Raw genomic sequence first — 19,306 nt, forward strand, 5'->3', positions numbered from 1 at the left:
GAGACAGAGAGACACAGTCTTCCAACCAGAGATAATTTAAAAGACTTCAGGAAAATTTCAGTCTGACTCAGGCAAAAGGGAGGCCCAGCGCAGGGGAGCAACCCAGAAGCGAGGGGGTCGGGGCAAGGCAGCAGGAGCTGCGGGCCACAGCCAAACAACTGAGGCCCCTGGAACCTGGTTCAAAAATCTGGTGGCCAAGAAGGACAGTGGAAAAGCCTACCTGCACCGGCCGAGAGGGCCACGATTGGGTCAGGTGGGATCAGACGCCGGGGTCCCGCGCCTGGCTGGCCGAGCACAATCAGACAAGAAGTGCAGGGCGGGGGATCTCCACACACCATAAAGGCCTCAGAGTAAAAACCCGGTCACACAGCACCAATACCCCTGCACAAGAAGCCCAAAACAGGGACCCTGGTGCCCCCAGAGCAGACCTCAACTTAAAGAATAAATAAATAAGCTGCAATAATGAGTAAGAAGCAAAAAAGAACCCTCTCCATTGAGAGCTTCTGTATCAATAGGGAAGAAGCCAACACAAACTCAGATGAGGACAATAGCCTCAGATTGCCTACATCTGAAGCCTCATGAGGGAAGGTGAATTGGTCGCAAGAACAAAAAGCCTTCCTGGAAGAGCTCAAAAAGGATTTCAAAAATCAATTGCAAGAGGTAGAAGAAAAAATGGGGAGAGAAATGAAAGCAAAACAAGAAAACTATGAAAAAAGAATCAGCAGCTTGGAAAAGGAAGCACATAATTTCACTGAAGAAAACAAAGCCTTAAAAAATTCATTTGGCCAAATGGAAAAAAAGGTGCATAATCTCACTGAAGAAAACAATACGTTAAAAAATTCACTTGGCCAAATGGAAAAAAAGGTGCATAATCTCACTGAAGAAAACAATGCCTTAAAAACTAAAGTGGGACAGTTGGAAGATAAGGAATCCATGAGACACCAGGAATCAGTCAAGCAGAATAAAAAAAAATGAAAAAATAGAAGAAAATGTGAAATACCTCATTGGAAAGACAACTGATCTGGAAAACAGGGAAAAGTAGAATGAAAATCAATTGGAAACTAAATAATTTCATTCTAAAGAATGAATGGGCCAAACAAGAAATTATAGAAACAATCAATAACTTTATCCAAGAGAATGACAATAATGAGACAACATACCAAAATCTATGGGATGCAGCCAAAGCAGTGCTTAGGGGAAAATTTATAGCTCTAAATGCTTACATGAATAAAAAAGAGAAAGAGGAGATTAATGAATTGGGCATGCAACTTAAAAAGCTAGAAAAAGAACAAATTAGAAATCCCCAATTAGACACTAAATTAGAGATCCTGAAAATTAAAGGAGAAATTAATAAGATTGAAAGCAAAAAAACTATAGAATTAATCAATAAAACTAAGAGATGGTTTTATGAAAAAACCAATAAAATAGATAAAATATTGGTTAATTTGATTAAAAAAAAGAAAGAAGAAAACCAAATTACCAGTATCAAAAATGAAAAGGGTGATGCTACCACCAATGAAGTAGAAATTAAATCAATAATTAGGAATTATTGTGCCCAACTGTATGCCAATAAATTTGACAATCTAAATGAAATGGATGAATATTTACAAAAATACAAACTGCCCAGGTTAACGGAAGAAGAAATAAAATCCTTAAATAAACCCACATTAGAAAAAGAAATTGAACAAGCCATTAGTGAACTCCCTAAGAAAAAGTCCCCAGGGCCTGATGGGTTTACGGGTGAATTTTACCAAACATTTAAAGAACATTTAATTCCAATATTATACAAATTATTTGGAAAAATAGGTGAAGAAGGAGTTCTACCAAATTCATTTTATGACACAAATATGGTGGTGATACCAAAACCAGGCAAAGCAAAAACAGAGAAAGAAAATTATAGACCAATTTCCCTAATGAATATTGATGCTAAAATCTTAAATAAGATATTAGCAAGGAGATTACAGCAACTGATCACCAGGTTAATACACTATGACCAGGTAGGATTTATACCAGGAATGCAGGGCTGGTTCAACATTAGAAAAACTATTAACATAATCAACCATATCAATAAGAAAACCAACCAAAATCATATGGTTATCTCAATAGATGCAGAGAAAGCTTTTGACAAAGTACAACACCCATTCCTAATAAAAACACTAGAGAGTTTAGGAATATGTGGAGCTTTCCTTAGAATAATAAACAGTATCTACCTAAAGCCATCAGCAAGTATTATATGCAATGGAGATAAATTAGAGGCCTTCCCAATAAGATCAGGGGTGAAACAGGGATGTCCATTATCACCCCTATTATTTAATATTGTCCTAGAAATGTTAGCTTTAGCAATCAGAGAAGAGAAAGGAATTAAAGGAATTAGAATAGGCAAGGAGGAAACAAAACTATCACTCTTTGCAGATGATATGATGGTATACTTAAAGAATCCTAGAGAATCAACTCAAAAATTACTTGAAACAATGAACAACTTTAGCAAAGTAGCAGGATATAAAATAAATCCACATAAATCATCAGCTTTTCTATACATGACCAACAAAGTCCAGCAGCAAGAGATAGAAAGAGAAATTCCATTTAAAGTAACGGTAGATAATATAAAATACTTGGGAGTCTACTTGCCAAGACAAACCCAGGAACTCTGTGAACACAACTACCAAACACTCTTCACACAAATCAAATCAGATCTAAATAATTGGAAAGATATCAATTGCTAATGAATAGGCAGAGCTAATATAGTAAAAATGAGAATACTGCATAAATTAATTTACTTATTCAGTGCCATACCAATCAGGCTACCTAAAAATTATTTTATACAGCTAGAAAAAATAATACCAAAATTCATCTGGAAAAACAAAAAATCAAGAATATCCAGGAAAATAATGAAAAAAAATTCACAGGAAGGTGGGATAGCGGTACCAAACCTGGAGCTTTACTATAAAGCGGCAGTCATCAAAACTATCTGGTACTGGCTAAAAAATAGAGTGGTAGATCAATGGAATAGGCTAGGCTCAGGAAATGCAGTAGTAAATGACACTAGTAATATAGTGTTTCATAAACCCAAAGACTTCTGGGATAGGAACTCAGTATTTGACAAAAACTGCTGGGAAAACTGGAAGATAGTATGGCAGAAATTAGGCGTAGACCAACATCTTACACCTTATACTAAAATAAGGTCAAAATGGATACACGATTTAGTCATAAGAGGTGATACCATAGGTAAATTAGGAGAGAAAGGAATATTCTACCTATCAGATCTTTGGAAAGGAAAACAGTTTTTGACCAAACAAGAGATAGAGTATATTATAAAGTGCAAAATGGATGATTTTGATTACATTAAATTAAAAAATTTTGTACAAACAGAAGCAATGCATCCAAAATTAGAAGGGAGGCAGAAAGCTGAGAAACAATTTTTGAGGCCAGTACTTCTGATAAAGGACTCATCTCTAAAATATATAGGGAACTAAATCAAATTTATAAGAATCCAAGTCATTCCCCAATTGAGAAATGGTCAAAGGATATAAACAGGCAGTTTTCTGATGAAGAAACCAAAGCTATCTATTCCCATATGAAAAAATGCTCTAAATCTCTAATGATTAGAGAGATGCAAATTAAAACAACTCTGAGGTACCACCTGACACCTATTAGATTGGCTAAAATGACAAAAAAAGAAGATAATAAATGTTGGAGAAGCTGTGGGAAAATTGGAACACTAATTCATTGTTGGTGGAGCTGTGAACTGATCCAACCATTCTGGAGGGCAATTTGGAATTATGCCCAAAGGGTGATAAAGCTGTGCATACCCTTTGACCCAGCAATTCGACTTTTAGGTCTTTTTCCCAAAGAAATCATGGAAGGGGGAAAGGGACCCACATGTACAAAAATATTTATAGCTGCTCTTTACGTGGTAGCAAGGAATTGGAAGTTGAGGGGGTGCCCATCAACTGGGGAATGGCTGGACAAATTGTGGTATATGAATACAATGGAATACTATTGTGCTGTAAGAAGTGATGAGCATAAAATATATAGGGAATTAAATCAAATTTATAAGAATCCAAGTCATTCCCCAATTGAGAAATGGTCAAAGGATATGAACAGGCAGTTTTCTGATGAAGAAACCAAAGCTATCTATTCCCATATGAAAAAATGCTCTAAATCTCTAATGATTAGAGAGATGCAAATTAAAACAACTCTGAGGTACCACCTGACACCTATCAGATTGGCTAAAATGACAAAAAAGGAAGATAATAAATGTTGGAGAGGCTGTGGGAAAATTGGAACACTAATTCATTGTTGGTGGAGCTGTGAGCTGATCCAACCATTCTGGAGAGCAATTTGGAATTATGCCCAAAGGGCGATAAAGCTGTGCATACACTTTGACCCAGCAATTCCACTTTTAGGTCTTTTTCCCAAAGAAATCATGGAAGGGGGAAAGGGACCCACATGTACAAAAATATTTATAGCTGCTCTTTACGTGGTAGCAAGGAATTGGAAGTTGAGGGGGTGCCCATCAATTGGGGAATGGCTGGACAAGTTGTGGTATATGAATACAATGGAATACTATTGTGCTGTAAGAAATGATGAGCAGGAAGAGTTCAGAGAAACCTGGAGGGTCTTATGTGAGCTGATGATGAGTGAGATGAGAAGAACCAGAAGAACATTGTACACAGTATCATCAACATTGAGTGTTGACCTACTGTGATGGACTATATTCTTCTCACCAATGCAATGGTACAGAAGAGTTCCAGGGAACTCATGATAGAAGAGGATCTCCAAATCCAAGAAAGAGAAAGAAAGAACTGTGGAGTATAGATGCTGATTGAACCATATTATTTCTTTTGTTTTGGGTGCTGTTGTTTTTTTTTTTCTATTTTGAGGTTTTGCATCACTGCTCTGATTTTTTCTCTTGTAACAGGATTAATGCAGAAATAGGATTAATGTTATTATGTGTATATATATATATATATATATATATATGTATAGAGATATATAGATATAACCTATATCAGATTACCTGCTGTCTAGGGGAGGGGGGAGGGAGGGGAGGGAGGGAGAAAAATCTGAAATTGTAAAGCCCATATAAACAAAAGATGAGAACTATCTTTACATGTAACGGAAAAAATAAAATACCTTATACATAAAAAAAAAGAAGTGATGAGCAGGAGGAGTTCAGAGAAACCTGGAGGGTCTTGTGTGAGCTGATGATGAGTGAGATGAGCAGAACCAGAAGAACATTGTACACAGTATCATCAACATTGAGTGTTGACCTACTGTGATGGACTATATTCTTCTCACCAATGCAATGGTACAGAAGAGTTCCAGGGAACTCATGATAGAAGAGGATCTCCAAATTCAAGGGAAAAAAAAAAAAGAACTGTGGAGTATAGATGCTGATTGAACCATACTATTTCTTTTGTTTTGGGTGCTGTTAGGTTTTTTTTTTTCTATTTTGAGGTTTTGCATTACTGCTCTGATTTTTTCTCTTATAACAGGATTAATGCAGAAATAGGATTAATGTTATTATGGGTATATATATATGTATATAGATATATAGATATAACCTATATCAGATTACCTGCTGTCTAGGGAAGGGGGGAGGGAGGGGAGGGAGGGAGAAAAATCTGAAATTGTAAAGCTTGTATAAACAAAAGTTGAGAACTATCTTTACATGTAACAGAAAAAATAAAATATCTTATATGTAAAAAAAAAATCTAAATGTGGATCCTAGTCTGCCCCCCCCCCAAGTTTTTTGGGGGAAGACGGCTAAAATCCCTGATAAATTCAGAAAGAGTTTAGGCTTTTAAAGATTTTTTAAAACATATTATAAGATAAAGAAGAGAGAGTGAGAGAGAGAGAGAGAGAGAGAGAGAGAGAGAGAGAGAGAGAGAGATTGAGAACAGATTTCTTATATCATGGAAATCATAGCTTGGATCTATTTGGTATAGCCAGAGAGAAAGAAACAAATTTCCTTTCCTAGCAGCCCACATGAAATCTCTCACCATCAAGCCGACATTCGAACAACCAAGAGGGGCACTCCTGTTCTCTGGTTCCCCAATGAAAAAGAGAGACAGAGACAGTGTGCTAACCTCTGCTTCCTAGTTCCTCTCTCCCTCCCCTGAAAGGTGAGGTCCTTCCAGCTGATTGGTTGAGAGTGGCCTCTTGCCGATGCCAGTTTTGTTCTCCATCCAATCACCCTTAAGTAGGTACTTAGTCAGTTTCTCAGTCTCACCCAATTCAAACAATTCTAAATCAATCCTCAGGTGGGACCCCTGAATGTCTGCTAAATCCCATTATTTTATCACAGGTGAAAAGCAATAGAAAATAGAGTAAATATCAAAAGGAAGGAATAGGATGAAGGGTAATACAGTTAGCAATAGTAATTGTGAAAGAAATGATGAGCAGGTTGCTAACAGAATGATGTATGAGAACTGCAAACCAGCAACAGAGAAAGAACTGATGATATCTGAATACAGATTGAAGTAGAATTTTGTTTGTTAGTTCTTCTTCCTAAAGTCATTTTGTCTATTTTCTTTCACAACCGACTAATTTGAAGATGTGTTGCATGACTGCACATGCATAACTTATCCAATGATTTTCAAATTATCTCTCCTGTATCTATTTTCCAGATCAGCTATTTTTCCAAGGAGAAATTTCATATTGCCCTCTATCTTTTCATTTGGATTTGCTTTATTTTGTCTTGATTTCTCATAAAGTCATTAGCTTCTATTTGCTCTATCCTAATTCTTAAGCAATGATTTTCTTCAGAGAGTTTATGTACCTCTTTTTCCCTTTGGCCAATTTGGCTTTTCATGCTGTTGACTTTTTTCATGACCTTCCTGCATCACTCTCATTTCTCTTTCTATTTTTTCTTCGACCTCTCTTTTCCCTGTACCTTTCTCACTCTATCTTCGAAGTCCTTTTTGAGCACTTCCATGGCCTGAGGCCAATTCATATTTTTCTGGGAAGCTGTGGATGTAGGAGTTTTGACTTTGTTATATTCTTCTGAGGGTGTATTTTTATGTACCTTGCCATCAAAGAAGCTTTCAATGGTCTGCTGCTGCTTTCTTTGCCTGCTCATCTTGCCCACCTATTTCTTGTATTTTTAACTCTTTCTTGTCATGGAGTGCTGCTTCCAGGATGCACTGTCCTAAGCTACATGGGGGTCCCAGGTGGTACAATTTAGGCTCATAAGTCACAGCCTTTCCTCCACTATCTTAGCTCTGACCCTTGAATCGTCTCTTAATTCTGTCTTATCACTGTCTATCCCCAATATGTGTAATTTTTTCCCCTTCTTGACCTGACAAATTCCCTGGTTTCATTCCTTCTTTAAATCATACCATTGACAAGAGGACTTTCCAGGTCCTCTATACTTTTCTTCCTCCCAATGCTAATGCATTTCATCCAAGATTATTACCCATTTACACTGTATATATAGTCTATGTACATACTTGTTAATGTGCTGTCATATCCCCCTGCCCCATTAGACTGTTTGATAGTGGAAGGGACCATATTTTTATTTTCATTTTCTTTATTTTGGATTCTTAAACCATTCTGCACAGTATGTGGCATATAGTAAATCTCTCTACATAGATGTGTCTATCTATCTATCATCTATCATCTATTTATCTATCTGCCTATCTATGTTTGTTTATATACATATCTATCTACACCCACATTTAAATTTAATCTTCATTATTAACACAAGTCTAAAAATCAACAAAAGAATAACTCAGACCCTGATTTATACTGATGACTGATCTCTGAAGTATAAATATTCACAATGAAAATTTAAATTGTATACAATAACAGTAATATTACTTTAAGAATAACTTTGAATGAATAAGTAATTTTGAATATCAAAAATACACAAATTAACCAAAATGGGCATATGAAGAAAGACACTATCTGCAGCCAGAGAAAGAACTGATAACTAAAACTATGTATAGAATAATTACATATAAATGCATATATATATATATATATATATATATATATATATATATATATATATGTATGCACATACACACATAAACACACACATATAAATGTATGTATTAGTATATTGCTTGCATGTGTATGTTTATATGAGTATATATGCACATTTATGTGTGTATATAAATATATGTCCATGTATACATATATGTATACACACATACATATGCACTTATTTGTAGCTAATAGTAGCAGTCTAAGATGGGGGAGAAAATGTGAAAAAAATAAATTTACATGATAATACTATATATTTATAAAGAATAGCTAGTTGTACATAGTAGATTTGTACTTTCAGGTATAATATTGTTTATTAAATTATGTGTTGGAAATGCTTGTTTTAATACATAAATTAAAAATAAACTGTTTTTAAGAAAGAAAATTTAACAATAGGCTATCACAAATATCTTTAAGCTGGCTCTATAACATCTGTGGTCAATACCATTTTCCCCATTAGGACATAAAACATCATTTAGGCCCTTCTAGCTTTCTTTCATTATTCTCTCTCTCTCTCTCTCTCTCTCTCTGTATATATATATATATATATATATATATATATATATATATATATATACACATATACATATATATATACATATATGTGTATATATATATACATATATATATACATATATATATACATATATATATACATATATATATACATATATATATACATACACACATGTGTGTATGTAATATTTGTTATATTTCAATAATCACTTATTAAGTATGCCAATGCTTCAATTGGCAATCTTAGGTGGAAGATCCATTTTCCAAAGCATTAAAGTATTATATAAAAATGTCAGTTAATAATAATGATTATACCAACAATATAGGTATGCATATTTACTCCATGGTATGGCATGGGTATAGAAATGGATATAAAAGATTTTGGAGCTTTAACATGAAAAAACAGTCAGCCTTATTCTCCCCTTTAGTCCTTCTTCTGAATTTACAGTTTTCAAAATAGAAGAATTAAGTTCATTTTTTTAAAGGACTCTGAAGTTTTATAGCAATCTAGAAAAGGCAAATAGGAAAATCTACTTTAATATGCCAGGGCATAATTTAATAGCTCAGAGAATTCAAATTCTTAGAGTTTATTTCTAGTGCTGCCACTAATTCATTGGGTGAACCTAATAAAATCATTTAAACTTGCTATGGCCTTAGTTTCCTATCTGTAAAATGAAAACAATAACAATATTGACCAAGATTGCTATTATGCTTAAACATTAATATTTATAACATGTTTTGAAAGCCAGGATTGAAAATCCTTAGTTATTTTATCCTCTGTTTGTGTGTGTGTGTGTGTGTGTGTGTGTGTGTGTGTAGTGGTCAGGAAAAAAAGCAGATGGTAGCATTTCTAAAGGCTCACTATAGTAGATATTATAATAAAAAACCCTAAAATTTTGTTTAAACTCATGAATTAGTAATAAAAGATAGTTTGTTTTTCTTTGTGGGTGCAGGAAAAAAATTGCAGAGTGAGGAGTTTAAACCTCAAATAACTGTGTTTACACCCTGATCACACTGCAAAAACTCATATCACATAAATTTCCTTTAAAGTTTTACTAGCACATTTCTCTAAAGATGTAAAATTGTTTTTAAGCTTAAGCAATCAAAACTATGAAAACTTACAAATATGATAGTTGTATATAGAAAAGCATTTTCTAGACTGGAGAGGGTTGTTTTTTTTTCTTTCTTTTTTCCCAAGCTGACTTAATTTATAGTCAACATATACCCTTGTCCTTCCTTTATTTTTTCTTCCTAAATCAATGGTGTATTTTTCATATTCACACTCCATTCTCAATCTGCTGACTACTCATTAAGTTAGGTGGATACTTTGCATATTGAAGGCAAAGGCCAAAAAACATTTGCCTCTAAAAAATAATAATTTTCTACTCTGTTTTCAGGGAGCAATGATCTGAAAAAATGGAGGCTCTATAAACACAAGGAAGATAAAAACCTTCACAATATTTCTTTACATGCTTTTCCATTGATGGTTGATTCTGGCAGTTGGTGATCACAGAATATTAATGATGCATTTGGCAAAAAGCATTCCTACATCACTGATCGTGACTAACTGGAATCTGCAGTGTATGATACCAAGAGACACGATTTGTCTTTACTTAGAGCTCATGCTTTGACCTTGTTGATAGAGACAGCTTCCTTTTAACTTTTTATAGCATTCAGTAGGGATGAGCATTACCTTCTAAATTTACTCCCACAAACAGGAATTTTAACATTTTTTTATTTTTTTTTGCATGTTTAAACTTGACAAAGAACAATATATATGAACATTGCAAGTTATTTTCTCATTTGCAAGAAATTAGATACCAATGAATCATTTGACTTAAAATAGGTGCCTAAATATTTACAGTTTAATTATGAAAAATTTAGTTTTCTGAGAATTTCAGGCTATGATTTCTTACCTAATCATGTTAAATTTTTTTCCATTTTTTAGCAGAATAAGTCTTAAAGCAAATAATTTTACTTTTTAGAGGATATTGAGTAACTCCACAATGCCCCTGAAATAAAGAGTTACAGAGGGATGTTGATACTTGTTTTTTATGTTTGGTAGTTTTCATAGTTTGCTTTCTTCTTAGAAATGTGGAAAAGTATTTTCTTTCTTTTACCCATGTTGCCCTTTTTCATTTGGTATATATTGCTTTCTTTCCAGAATGGCAGTAAAAGTCAACTTATTTCAGTGTTTTTCTTTGTTTGCACTCTATTTTGACCACATCAGCAAAGTATGGGCTTAGCAGTATAAGCCTTACTTCCTTTCTTGCATAGATGTTTGAAAGCGCAAAGGGTGCCACAAGTCATCTGGAGCCTGGAAGGAACTTCTCAAAAGCAGAGAACACTGAGACACCTGTTTTTTGTTAGAATAAACCCTTGAGGTTTTATCCTTCTATGTCTGCCTCAATTTAAATATTTCTGAAAAACCTGTAGTTTTGACTTATGCATTAATATCTCTTCTTTGTCTATTTAGCCCAATATCTACAGTGCCTAACCAAGTACAATGCATGAGTGGTTGTTATTTTTTTTTCTTAGAGAATGATGAAGTTAATACTGCTTAGATTGGAACTTATAGTCCAGCCCATTTCTTCCACATACTTGCTGTTAGACAATGGTTTTTATCTTGCATCATTCGTTCTTCAGCTATTGTTTCCAGATGGTAGATTTGCCCCTCTCCTTTAACCAACTTATAGAGTCTCCACATCTGGAGAAGCTGAAAAGACATGAGTATCAGGTCCTGAGTTTTTTAATGATTTAGGAATGAAGATAAACCCTTTTTTAAAAAATGTCAGCAGAGATAAGGAAACATGGAATGTGATTATACAGTTTTAACATAAGTATCCCTTCTTAAGCAAGATATCAAGAATTCTACTCATCATAGTCAGAAAGGAAAATTAACCCAATGCCCTGAAAAAAACAGACAACCTTCTTCTCACTTTCTTTTAAAAAAATGAAGTATCAGTTATTTTTCTTATGGAGCATTATCCAAGGAAATGTTTTCATAAATAGGTTCATTACATTTAAAAAAAAAACACCACCAAGGAAATGTTTTCATAAATAGGTTCATTGCATTAAAAAAAAAAACCCACCACCAAGACTCAAGCTTCCACTATATCTAAAACAATGTGCTAAGGATATGAAGACAACATGAAAAACAGTAGCCAACTTTAATAACATTATATTTCATTCAAAATATATAATATATAAAAGACAAGTGAATCCAAGGACATGGGATACTGGACAAATAATGTGTTTCTAAGACAACAGGATACACACACACACACACACACACAGAGTAGGTTGTTGGTGAAACTTATTCTGAGCTCATGACAGGAAATTAAAGTCTTCTTAGGAAGTATATTTGAAGTCTTGGGATAAATGAGATTCTTATGATAAGAAATGTTAATAGAAAAAAAGAATGTCAGTGGAAGGACCTTGAGGAATCCCCCCTCCCCAAAGAGGGTGGAAGGGGGTAAAGAACAATCAAAGGAAGAATAGACTAAATAGGTAAATTTGTAGTAATAGAACCAATACAGAATGGTATCTACAAAGTTGGGAAGAGAGATGATTTCTGAAAAGAGTCACTGGTCAACAGTTTTTAACTACTTTGATCTTGAAGGATCCAAGTAGAATATAATTATCTATTCTCTTAGGCACTCAAAACTTTTATGAATGCAAATTAGTTCTTTTAAAATCTCAATATCTCTATTTGTAAAATGGTGATAATAACCATTGCCATTCTCCATAAATCATTGAAATACTTTGCACTGAGTGATTTTAAATTTGCTAGTTAAAAGCATCATGAATCATAAATATCACTATAGTTACTATCATAATCATAATTTACTGTAATAATGCTTTGTGGATGTGTGGCTCCTTTAAAAGCTTTTGGAGAAATAATGTTTACTTTCCTATCTTGAGCCATTAAAGAAGCTACTTTCATGTTTCATCATTGAGCAAACAAGCAAACACTTATGTGGAAAATAGTATTTGACCCCATATCCCTCAGGGTGATTTGAAGATTACTGAAAATACCTTGGACATATTTAGATGTACAACAACAACCAAAATTCCCCTTGTCTATTATTATAGCTATTTGTTAAGCTTTACTGTTAGGCTTCTAAAGACAAACTCTGACAAAATAAATTGGCATTGACACATTTGAAGCATTAGCTTCCACTAAAAGTGTTCTTTCTTCCTGCCACAAATAATAACATTACCATTGAGAAAGCTCCACAAATAGAATGGGAAAAAGAGAGTATGAGAACCCACCAACATCTGCAAATTAAAAGAAGTTAGCTCAGGGGAAAAATTAGTGAGGAGTAGTACTGTAGAAGCCATATTGATAATGAAGGCAATCGCAAGGAAAAAAAAAATCTATCTTGATTTTGTCTCATTAACTGTTATCTGCAATGTACATGTTTTAAAATCAGACACCCACTGAAGTATTTCTAAGCTTTAAAATGTTTGTGATACTAAAGAGAATCCAAATTGTGTCCTACTGGGAGAATCTGGGGTTCTGTGTGTTGGTTGTTTCTTGAGATGGTCACATAGCAAATGAAACTGAGCTTGAGCATGCCTAAGCCTATTGCAAAATCATTTTACCCCTTCACTTGAAGCATTCAATCATCTATGTAATATGTAGATCAATCAATTATATAATATGTAATTTAATCAATTACATAAAATTGAAATTATCCATTATTTATAAAATGAGAAAAACCCACTAAGTTTTAAAGTACATTAAAATTTACTTGATTTCATGGAACCATAAACTTAAATATAGATCTGGTCTAAATGATTGAACATTCTCATTTAATAGGATTGATAGGAATTTCAATTTTGGAAAGCATTTAATATATGCATTGCTTTGTGCTACTTTTGTGCCTTATCCAAAACTTATAGAAATGTGGTTTGTAGATTAGTAAAATATACTTTATTTTTTTCCATAAAAGTATTTTATTATTTTCCAGTTACATGTAGAGTTAGTTGGCAACATTTGTTTTTATAAGATTTCTAGTTTCAATTTTTTCTTCCTCCCTCCTCTTCCTCCCTCCTCTCCCTCCCCCCTCCCCTGTAAAATATAATTTCAAATTAATATCTCCGTTTCTTTTGTATACTTGCTTAGGGTTAAAAGAACCTTAGTTTTGTAAGTGCTACTTTGATTCAGACATTAATTCTTATTTCTGTTGAGTATTTTTTTAAATGCAAAGTAAGCCATTGAAATTTTATTAAGTTATCACATTAAAAAAGCATAAAACTTAAGGAAGCTCATGGCATACCATTTCTATTAACTTTGAAATTTTTAGCTATTCCTAGGGCAGAGTATTGTAATTACATTATGGTTATTATTAGGTAATGCTCTATTTGTCATTTAGTCATTCTAACAAAAGAGCTATGGGAAATTGAAAGATAAATTTAAGATATTCCTTCTAATTTTTTATAATTATTGATGATATTGTTTTCCAGGTATTTGAGTCACAGAAAAGGACACCAAAATGCCACCAGCAGCAAGTGGTCCACCTCAGTATCCACCCCCAGATGGAGGATGGGGCTGGGTTGTAGTCCTTGGAGCCTTCATTTCCATTGGATTTTCCTATGCATTTCCCAAAGCCATCACAGTGTTCTTCAAGGAAATTCAGGAGATATTCCACACTACCTACAGTGAGATAGCATGGATATCATCCATTATGCTTGCCGTTATGTATGCAGGAGGTAAGATTCTTTTAAACAAATTACTTTCTTGTTCAAGAAGTAATCCCTATGTCACACTGGATACCTTTTAATGTCTAATTATCTTAAAATAATTTCTTGTAATTCTGTATTCTCTTAAAACAAATTTATTTGATTGGAACTAAATGTTATTGGGGCAGCTAGATGGCACAGTGGATATAATGTTGGGACTGGAGTTAAGAAGACCTGAGTTCAAAGTTAGCCTCATACACTTAATAGCTGTGTGATCTTGGGCAAGTCATTTAGTTCTTGTCTGCCCCAAACTGGAGAAGGAAATGACAAAGCACTTCAGTATTTTTGCCAAGAAAATCCCATGGACAAATGGTCCACAGGGTCATGAAGAGTCAGACATGACTGAATTACTGAACAACAACAGGTTATCAATGATGCAATCTCTATCTCTCTCTGTCTCTCTGTCTCTGTCTTTGTCTCTGTCTCTCTTTGTTTTTGTGTTTGTTTTTTAGTGAGGCAATTGGGGTTAAGTGACACAGCTAGTAAGTGTCAAATGTCTAAGGTTGGATTTGAACTCAGGTCCTCCTGAATCCAGGGAAGGTGCTCTATCTACTGTGTCACCTAGCTGCCTCTCTCTCTCTCTCTCTCTCTCTCTCTCTCTCTCTCTCTCTCTCTCTCAAGGAAATTATTTTGAAGTATAATAAACCTAGAAATTGGTTGTTTGGGGTGAATAAAAGACTTCATAGATCATGGTCAACTTACCATGCATACAAAGTTCTTTGTTATGAATGCTGAAATTGTAGTGTTAACCCTTACTACTAGGCCCCATTCCCATTTTTTGATTATTCTCATTTTGGCTATTAGTTGCCCCTGAAAATCTAATCCTATAAGGTTTTCTTTTCCAAAATAGGAGCCTATAAGCCATATTTTTTATATTGCATTACATCAAATGAAAACATTTTGTGATGTATATTTGTATATGGGTATGTATAGTTATTGATACCTTTCATTGAGCATATATCAAAAGAAGACAACACTGAAAATTAGTTTATTATTACATTGGTTTCTCTGAATGATGATGGTTCCATGGAACCAAAATGTCTCAAAAAATGTTAAAGAATAATATTAAAACACATACACGCATACCCCCAAATCAGTTATTTATGTATATTTTCCTATGTAGTGCCAGCCATTTCAGGGCAGCTAGGTGACCCAGTGGATAGAGAGCTGGTCTTGGAGTCAGGAGGACATGAGTTCAAATCTCACCCCAGACATTTACTAGCTATGTGACTGTGGGCAAGTCACTTAACCCCAATTGCCTTAAATATCTAGGGCCATCTCCAGTTTTCCTGATGCATATCTTGCCACTGAACCCAGATGACTCTGGAGGAGAGAGTGAGGTTGGTGACCTTGGACAGCCCTTCCTCACTTAAATTCAATATAGATCAAGTCATGACATCACCCCAATGTCATGGTCCTCTTTGAGAGCAAAGGATAAACATCAACAACGACCATCAGGATATTTAAAGTAGTTCAAGTGATAACTTACTTCAATTTTTTTCAATTTGGATTTCTTGAAATATATAAATTATTTTACATAGACACAGATATAAAAATCATAGAATTTTAGAATGAGAACTAGAGTTCATCCACACTAATGATGATGATGGTGATAATAATACTAATATAGTGATTACTATGTGCCAGGTACTATGCTAAACACTTTATAATTATCTCATTTGATGCTCACAGGCACCCCAGGTGGTAGGTGCTATTATTATCTCCATTTTTATAGACTGAAGCAAACAAAGATAAGTGACTTGCCAGGGTCACACAGCTATTAAGTGTCTGAGGGCATATTTGAACTCTGGTCCTCCCAAGTTCAGGGCCAGTATAGCTGCCTCTAGTATTATAGTGGTAGAGATAGTCCCTTCTATAAAGAAGCTCACATTCTAATGAGGAGACACCATGTAAGAAACTAAGTACATACAAGATATATGCAGAATAGATGGATAGTGACCTCAGAGGACACCAACTAGGTGGTACTGTGAATAGAACAGAGGGCTTTGGAAGCAGGAAGACTCATCGTCATGAGGTCAAATCTGGCCTCAGAGACTCACTAACTCTCTAACCTGGGGCAAGTCGCTTAACCCTGTTTCCCTCAGTTCATCTGTAAAATGAGTTGGAGAAGGAAATGGCCAATGACTCAGATATCTCTGCCAAGAAAACCCCAAATTGGGTTGCAAAGAGTCAGACACAACTGAAACAACTGAACAATAACAACACCTCAGAGGATTGGGGATTGGGAAATGCTTCTTGTGAAATGTGAGATTTGAGATGATTATTTAAGGAAGCCAGGAAAAGGATGAGGTGGAGGTGTAGGGAGAGGGACTTCTAGGCATGGAGGACCAACAGTGCAAAGACTGAAAGATGGAAAGGATGCAGTCTCCTCTGCAGGGAATAGTAAGTAGGACAGTGTAAGTAGGAAGTAGCAACATAGAGTGTGTAGAAAGGTATTAGTGTAAGACGAGGGAGAGGTGGTAAAGGAATAGGTTGGAAAGAACATTCAGTGCCAAGCAGAGGACAAAGCTCATACAATGCTCCTATAGTAAAGCTATTGATCAGCACCAAGGACTCAGACTTCAAGTCCTATTCACAGCCCCGACTGATGCTTCATCTTGGCATAAAGGGGACCTTGGTTTCTCAAACATTAGACCCATAGAATGTAAGCTCTGGAAGACTATATTTAAACTCAAAAGTCTTTGAAGATGGCCGAGTATTGTGTCCTGTTTGTGTCATCTAAGGACACACCTATTTAAGTTGAGTGAAATTCATCAGGTACTTTTTAGGGTATCAGTGGCAATGATAGAGGATGAACAGTAATTCAGACACTCATGGACTGGCTATTCCCCATGACTGAAACACTCTCCCCCTTCATCTCTGACTCTTAGTTCCCTTGGATTCCTTCAAGACAAATCAAATTTACCTTCTTCAAGAGGCCTTTTCCATTGTCTGTAATCCCCCATGCCCACCCAGCTCCTACTGTCTTCCCACCTGACACTGTCTTCCATCTACTCTGTATATAGTTTGTATTACCTAGTTTTTTAAATATCATCTCCCTGACACACACACACACACACACACACATACACACACATAAACATCAAATTAGGCTGTGACCTCCTTGTGGCCAGGGGCTGCCTTTTCTTTCTTCCACTCCCTTGCATTTAACATTGTATATGCTTATTAAATGTTTGTATCAACAAGGTATTGCATGTAAGTTCTTCACAAATCTTAAAAGACTCTATAAATGTCAGGTATTATTAATTAGGCCAAATGCCTACCACTGTCCTTCACATAAAGCCATAGAGGAATATTTTTGGTTGCTTTTGTTCTGATGTTTCAGTCATGTCTGACTCTTCATGACCCCATTTGAGAAATTCTTGTCAGATATTGGAGTGGCTTACCATTGTTTTTCCTCCAGCTCATTGTACAGATGAGGAAATTGATGCCAACAGGCTGAAGTGACTTGGTCTGGATTTGAACTCAGGTCTTCCTGACTCCAGGTCTAGAGGTCTAACTACAGTGCCCAGGGGTATCTTTGTCATATTGTGTTGAATAAAAATGCTCAAGAGATTTAGTTTCTGGGTAATTTAATCATTTTATTTATAAGGCCAGCACATTATTAATAAAAGTAAGGTCATTTGGCTATCTCTTTTAGACCAAAGACAATTTATGGTGATGGCTAATAGTTTATATATACTTTGAAGAGTAGGTGTTCAATGAGGGCCTGAGAATGACACCATGTAATCCTTAGACCAAGAGACTTATCTCTATACCCAGACTCTCCCCAGCCTTGGGAAATCTATTAAAAGAATGTATGCCACACTCAACCCGAGAAGAACACAAAGGTTACTCAACTTTGGTGAGGTCTGAACAATGAAATCTAATTTCATTTATCATCAATTAACTTTTTAAAAACCAGGACTATAGAAAAATGGGAGAGCTCTGGATATCCACAAATCATTAGTTATTAATAATCGTTTATCTCAATATCATAATGAAGTAATGATATTTTTTGACAACTTCCACCATTAGATAGGTTAGGTACCATTAGATAGGTATGACATACCTAAAAGCATATACGACTTAATTGTATATATTAAAATACTGCTGAACATACTGGATATGGATCCATAATTAAGTCATAGACTAATTTGAATTTTCAGAGTCTTTTCCATAGGTTTTTTTTTTGGGGGGGGGGCAGGGGCAATGAGGATTTAGTGACTTGCCCAAGGTCTCACATCTAGTAAGTGTCAAGTGTCTGAGGCTGGACACTTGAACTCAGGTCCTCCTGAATCCAAGGCTGGTGCTTTATCCACTGCACCACCTAGCTGCCCCCATAGTTTTTTGTTTTTTGTTTTTGTTTTTGTTTTTGTTTTAACATTATTGACCTGTATATGAGATTTCTTTAAGAAAAGGGTAGTTTTGTATAATATACTCCTTTCTTATGATCACCTAAAAAAGTTTTATTAAAATAAATGGTTAAAATCTCCTTGTAGCTAGATATTAACAAGGACTTTTAATCTGGTAGCTATACTTCTCCATACCATCACCCAGAGACAAGTCTATGACTTTTAGATATCAATAAGTATCACTTTGAATCACAATGTTTTTTGTTCTGCTCCCTGTCAGTACTGAGAAATCAGTGTGAAGGTTTTGTGTGTGTTGATCTGGTCTCAGACCTTGGAGATCTAAATTGGTGGCTTGGTGACAGTGTATTTGCAATCTGAGATGTGACATGGAGGTTTACCAGAGACTGGAGTAATCTGTTGTGCGGCAGCTCTTCTGTCCTTACTGAACAGTGGCCTGGAGGCTTGGAACATAACCTGCTAACTTTTAACCCAACTATTGAACAAAGAACAGAGTTTTCTTCTTACTCTATGGTTTACTCAAATGAGGTATTGGGTACTGACTACTGTGATAATGAGGTTTAATATTTTAATCACAATAACTTGCTAAGCTCTGAAGATTTAGAGCAGCTTTATGATTACTGAAATTTAGTAGAACTTGAATAGGATGTGGTTCATTATGAGACTTCAGACATGGT

The 19,306-nt window shown here is 35.0% G+C and overlaps 1 protein-coding gene across 8 annotated transcripts in view; it reads left to right on the forward strand.

Moving 5' to 3' along the window:
- SLC16A7 (solute carrier family 16 member 7) overlaps window positions 1–19,306 on the forward strand; it is a 257,556-nt gene that overhangs the window by 152,758 nt on the left and 85,492 nt on the right. For all 8 annotated transcript variants that reach the window (XM_043966179.1, XM_043966176.1, XM_043966180.1 and 5 more), the window contains one exon: window positions 13,981–14,226. In XM_043966179.1, coding sequence (XP_043822114.1) covers window positions 14,010–14,226 — 217 coding nt within the window. In that variant the 5' untranslated portion in view covers window positions 13,981–14,009. The remainder of the gene's footprint in view (window positions 1–13,980; window positions 14,227–19,306) is intronic.

This window comes from Dromiciops gliroides, chromosome 5, assembly GCF_019393635.1.
Source record: "Dromiciops gliroides isolate mDroGli1 chromosome 5, mDroGli1.pri, whole genome shotgun sequence".
NCBI classification, from domain to species: domain Eukaryota; kingdom Metazoa; phylum Chordata; class Mammalia; order Microbiotheria; family Microbiotheriidae; genus Dromiciops; species Dromiciops gliroides.